General features: G+C 47.7%; 1 protein-coding gene across 1 annotated transcript in view; it reads left to right on the top strand.

Moving 5' to 3' along the window:
* Positions 1-959: 959 nt before the first annotated feature.
* The window catches only part of USP34 (ubiquitin specific peptidase 34), a 135,354-nt gene continuing 130,313 nt past the window's right edge, over positions 960-6,000 (top strand). The window contains exon 1 of the mRNA XM_086460384.1: positions 960-1,002. Within this exon, the coding sequence (XP_086316510.1) occupies positions 960-1,002 (43 nt within the window). The remainder of the gene's footprint in view (positions 1,003-6,000) is intronic.

Below are 6,000 nucleotides of genomic sequence, written 5' to 3'. Positions count from 1 at the left end.
TAGGCGGCGTGCCCGTAAGGCGCCGGCTGGAGCTCGGCGCCGTGTGCGAAGCGCTCCCTTCAGGCTGGAGGTCCCAAAGGGCCAGACCACCCTGCTCAGCTCCAGCGCTGCCAACGTGTATTGTAGCAAGAGGACGGAGTAACCGGGCAGCGCTCAAAACCTGCGGCCTGCTCAGTGGGAGTCATCCTCCGGCAGCCCGGGAAGAGCCGAACGAGGCACGGCGGCAGCTGGGCTCCAGGGCACCGGGCAGAGGCAGTCCTCCGCCGCTCGCTTTAAGCAGGAGAGGCCGCTCCTCTGCCCCTGTCACAGCAGCGTGTGCGCGTTATTGGAGGAGATTCCCCCTCGCGGGAGGCGGGAAGAGGGCAGGGAAAGGCGCTTCCCGCCCTACCCCGGGCGCGCGCGGAGCCGCAATCACCGCAGCCGCCATTTTACCCTCCTGGCCCCTGCTGCCGGCCCGCCCCCTTCCTCCTCCTCCCCGCTCGCCAGCCCGCCGCTCGGCCCGGAGTGGGAAGGCGGGGCGAAAGGAAAGGGAGGAGGGACTCGGCCGCCTTCGCCTCCTGCCTGGTCGGAAACAGCCGAGCTGAGCCCGAGCGCCCTGTCCCCCCTCGCTCCCGTCCCCTCCTCCTCCTTCCCCCTCAGCAAAATGGCGGCGCGTGGAGTCACTAGGAGCCAGTGAGTGACTCGGCTTCTCCTCCCCGTCGCCGCTGCTACCGCCGCCGCCACAGGCTCATTTGCATTGATCAGCCGCCCCATCCCCCCCTCCCCCGGATCCCAGACCGGCCCCTGCCTCTTCCCCCCCCCTTCTCTTCCTATTCCTTCCCGCCCCCTCCTTCCCCTCCCCCCCCACCCCCCCGACTGACCCCCGCCCCGGCCCCCATCAATCATCAATCAGCAGCACCGAGTGGATCAATCAATGGTCGGGAGGAGGCGGCGGCGGCGGCTGCTGCTGTTAATGAACAATGTGTGAGAGCTGCGCCGAGCTGCTGGAGGTGTTAAATGAGAGTAAGTGCGGCCGCCCTCCCCCGCTACCCTCCCCCCAACACTCCTCGCCCCGGGCCGGGACCCCACGTACCCTCCTCTACACGGGCTGGGTTATAACCCTGCTTCATCTCCTTCCTTACCCCCCCTCCACCCCTTGCCTTTCCTTGCTTGCCGCCTGGGTCGGGCCTCCTCGGCGCGGGGTTACCTCTCTCTCTGCGGGGTGGCCATAGAGGGAGAGCCTGCCCTGCTCTGCGGCTTCCTTCCCCCTTTCCTCCTCTCCGTAGCGGGGCCGGGCGACTTGAGGCCTGGGGAGGGTGCGCCGAGGGGCCGTCCCCGCCGGGCCTTTCGTAGAGCCCCCCCCCCCCCCCCCCCCGCTTTTCCCCTTTCCCGCCTGCCCCCCGGGTGTCTGCGTGTGGGGCCGGGCGGGGACGCGACCCTGCCGTTGGCGTGAGGAGCCCGCTCTTCGCCCTGCATCCCGGGGAAGCCGCAGCGGGGCCTAGCTGGCTCCTCGCTCGGCTGAGGAGGTGCCTGGGAGCTGCTCCGGTGGCTGCTGAGCAGCTGGAGGCCGGGCCTGGGCTGGGTCCCTTTTAAGCAGCAGACAAGGCGGCTCTGAGTGATCCTGCCTCCCCCCCTCCCCCTTGCCTGTCCGCGGGGTGCTGTGGAGGTGGGGGGGAAGGGACGCTGTGGAGGTGGTTTTCGGGTACCTATTTTTCCGAAGCGACCGCTCGGCTGGGAGGGAATCGGCGCCTAGAGGAGCCTGTCTCAGCTTTGCGAGGGCCGGGCTGGCGTGTGGGGGGGAAGGAGCTGCCGGGTGTTTCGATTCAGGGGTGGTCTCTTGTTTCCTTCCGAAGTTTCCTCTTTACAGGTGTTACCTAAACAGCCGGGAGGGTCAGAGGGTTAATACAGCAGGTATTCCCCCCGCCCCCGGTACCGCTGAAATCGGTCTTCATTTTGGGCACGAAATCCCCTTTACTCCTATGCAGTAGGCCTCGTGTATCCCTTGGAACCTGCTCTCAGTTCTCCGTGGCAGGCAAGCTACCTTCCCAGCTTTTCAGAGGCTTGTCCCTTGCATTGCTTCATGAACAAAGACTAAAAAACATGATTTGTAAAGATGCTGAGGAATTTAACGAACTTAGCAGCTGAAGTTTGTGATTAGTGGGAAGTTCAGCTATCTCAAATCTTGAACATTTTCCTGGCCGCACACTGCGGTTTGCTTAGAGGCAAACAGTGTTCCAATAAAGTGAAGCACAGAATGCTTCCTAGCACAGGATTTGGGTAGTTTTCTTAACTCTTGTGAGGCCAAATTGCATATACTGTTTGCTCTTCCCTGAGAGATATGAGTAGATACTGTGGTAGTTGAATGTTGGCCTCTTTCTTGCTGGGGAAATATCGTATTCAGTGATGGCCAGTGTTTTATTTGGAAAAGTGAAATGTATGTGTAAAACTGACTTTCAGTAGAGCCCAGAGGCTGGAATAAATCAGATTAAAAGGTTAACATTGGAAAACTGTTGGGTTGTTAAAATTGTTGCCAAGTTTGGCTAAGCTTGTAATTCTAATATCTTGTTTTGAATAAGTGTTGTGATGTTTACTTAATTTAGCATGCCTATCTTATGTTTCTCACCTGGAGAGGTGGGGAATGTGTTGGTATTATAGACTGTATGTATATTTAAACAGTAGGTTCAAAATAAGACTAAACTATCAATGGTGTACTGATGACAATGTTTGTTGGAAGAGGTAACTTCGCTTGGTTTTGATGGATTGACAAATAATCATTTTTTAATCTTGATCAAGATTGGTTTGATCAAATAGAAAAAAGTTGTAACATTAAATTTGTTATTTCAAGAAGTCTCTGAAATTCCAGTATGAATTTATTCTGAGGACCATTTTAAGGTAATTGGGACTTAAGCAGCTAGATATTCCCTTATAGATGAAGCAGTATCTTAAATCACTTTAACAGTTTGATTTTTTTTTTTTAAATATGTAATTAGGGTATGGATAACTTAATGGTTCTGTATAATTTAACATATAAACCTGCTGTTTATGAAAAGCAAACGTGACTTTTTGAGTAAAATTTATTAGGGAGATTCTGCACTACTATTGCTATATAGTTAACTTCTAAAAATGCTGGTCAGATAATGTTAGGTTTGACCTTCTGCTCAGAGAAAGAAGCGCACTTTAAAGAAACATGACTATTCTGTGTGTATGTTTGGATATGAAGGCATATATATGATGGTGCATTGTGTGTGCCACCTACCTTCTCACTGTTTGAAAATGAGTTGTAAGGCAGTTATGCTTTTGCAACTTCAAGTTGTGTTCTTTGCATTTTTAAGTAATAATGAAAGGTAATGTACAAAAATAATGTCAAGCCTTGGTTTTTAAAACACAGCAGCAAAAATGAAAAGTGATAGTAAAGAATGAGGTCATGCCCAAAATGTGTGAGCCAGAGACTGCCAGCAGTTTCCTTTTCTGCCCGCTGAGCATTTGGGATCGCCTCTTCACTGAAACTACTGAAACTGTGTTTTGAAAGAGGTCCAGGAAACATAATCTAGTTTGTTTTAGAAATTTCTTGCTAAACTAAACATTTTTACATGGAACACATACTGCCCTTTGTCTTCATTTACGCTAATGTTTACAAAATAATTATTTGGTATCAATTGTACAGCAGGTCACTTAGAAAGTGAATTGACTTAACAACTCTTAATGTTTTGTTTTGAAAAGAACACGTGGGAAGCTTTGGTTTTCTTCAGAAGAATTTACCAACTTACAGATGACAGAAGGATGGAATTTAACAATTTGCAAACAGCCAGGGATATTTTTATTATAAGCATAATAGTCCCACTGTAAACTGCTACAATATTAATCCACATGCCACAACAATGTACAGAGCTGGAGCTTTTGTCTAGCAGTGACCTTTGTGTAGGTCCAGGGTTATGTCTTGCTAGAGCTTATTACAAGACTCCAGGTCCTTGGGCTTGATTTTGTAGCAGGTAGTCGATGGGCCTGCGTTTGCGGCACTTGTAAGGGCCGACTGAGATCTTGTGGAACTGGAAACCTGCAGTTTGAAAAACTTTTTTTGGCTGAAGGTCCCTATGTATGCATTATATGCATTTAACACAAAGCTTCATTGCGGTGGTTAAGCATGAGAAGCGGGCAATGTTTTGTGGACAGAAGCAGCAATGTTGTTTGTTTTAGAGTTTTGTTTTGGTTTTTTCTTTCCCATCTTGCAGCATCCTTATCCTCAGCATTTGGTCTAAGTATGAAGCCCAGTATCCCTGGTCTTAAAGTTATTTCCTGAGAAGTAGTAGTAGTTTCAAGTTATGATTTGACCCAGGAACTCGGTAAAACACAAATTCTTCTATGAAATGTTCAGACTTTAAAGCACTTTTTGTGTTGCAAGACAATCTGTGTTTCAGAGTAAACAATCTTAATTTCACATTGAGTGCTCTAGGTATGTTAGCATCACTAAGGTTTTCCCAGGCAGGAGTTTAATAGGAGTAAAATCTATAAAAAGTCAGTCTGATTTCTGAATTAATCTTCCACATCATAAAAATTTTTAGTAGCCTTAAATAGAAGGGAAAAAAAAAAAGGAAGACACAATTGTTTACTTTTTAAAATAGGGGCACTTATTTACAAACAGATTCTCATGGCATCAGTTATGGGGGGCTCATTTAAGTGTACATGCTTTTGACAGGAAAAATGCATAGAGGACATTATATGCTTTTATGTTAATTAATTTACAGCATTCTGTATCCCAGAGTGAACCCTGATATTGACACGCTGTACATTCCTTGGTTTCTTTGGATGCCAGTTCTTGTCAGTCAAGGAGAGGTTATATTGAGTTTCATTTTTCTGTAGTAATATTTACATTACTGTGCTGTCCAAGGCCCTGATCAGGATAGTTCTGTTTTCTAGGCACTGTGCAGGTATCCAGATAGTCTCAACCCTGAAGCAAGCTGGAAGAACACAGAAATAGAACATTAAACATTAATTTTTCTGTCTCGTGTCTTTTATACCACAGTTTTGCGGGTCGCTCTGTCACACCTGAAGCCATGGCAATACTTTGAGCTACTTTGAATATGATAGAACCATGCTATCACTGGACACTTGCACAGGCTTCCCTTGAAAGTATGGAGTACGTGATTTTCCATGATAAGTGTTTGTTGAGCGTAAGATTGTCGATGTGTGCCTGGGAGTGCCTCTTAGCTTAAAGTGGAAGTCTGGTTCTCAGACTGATCCTGAGTAATCTGTGATTGTAGTCCTGGCTGTGGCATGTCCCAGAGAGCCTGACTGGGCTTGGTTGCCTGAGAGGCTTCTCTTTGGGAGTGGAACTGGTGTTGATGTATGTTGACTTAAAACTCTGTAGGTGATTTTGGTTTAGATTTGTTTTGTTCTTGTTGTTTGGTTTGGTTTTTATAAAAGTAAGGAAAAAAATTACAACATGGAAAAATAGGTTTTATTATACAGTGGTAGTTGCGGTTTTAGGTAACTTTCTTAGGCCTAGGTTATTCCCTGTTCTTGCTTTCTGGGAACTAAGTTTTTCTTCCCAGTGTTCTGCTTCACTTTCTTCAGTGGTTGCCCCTTTAGTCCGTTTCTTTTCCCCTAGCAGCTCTGAAACTTTATGGAATCAGTTCACATTGATGGATAGAGGCTTCTAGGTATTATTCTATGGCACAGCCTCGCAGGCTGTTTTTCTTGTTGTTTTCTTTTAGACCTTTAGTAAAACTTAAAAACTCAAAACAAAGCGAAGCCCACACGGTTTACTCAAGCACAGGAGATGGATATAGACTGGTATTGTCATTTTCTGTCCGTTATCACTGTCAGCTGGCCTGCAGAACTCCTCCCAGTGTGATCAGGTCCGTAAAACACTTAAGATGCTGGAGTATTTTTACTGTTTGAATAGCTTCAGGATAGCCCTGAGTTTGGATGCTGAAGATGCTTAACTTGATTTCTTGTCACGTAATTCTGGCATTTAGGATCTACAAAGAGTAGACTTGGAGGTTGAGTGAGGCTATGTTTACC

This window comes from Leptosomus discolor, chromosome 2 (genome assembly GCF_034619465.1).
Source record: "Leptosomus discolor isolate bLepDis1 chromosome 2, bLepDis1.hap2, whole genome shotgun sequence".
NCBI lineage: Eukaryota > Metazoa > Chordata > Aves > Leptosomiformes > Leptosomidae > Leptosomus > Leptosomus discolor.
The sequence above is the reverse complement of the archived record's forward strand: the minus strand, read 5'-3'. Positions and strand labels throughout refer to the sequence as shown.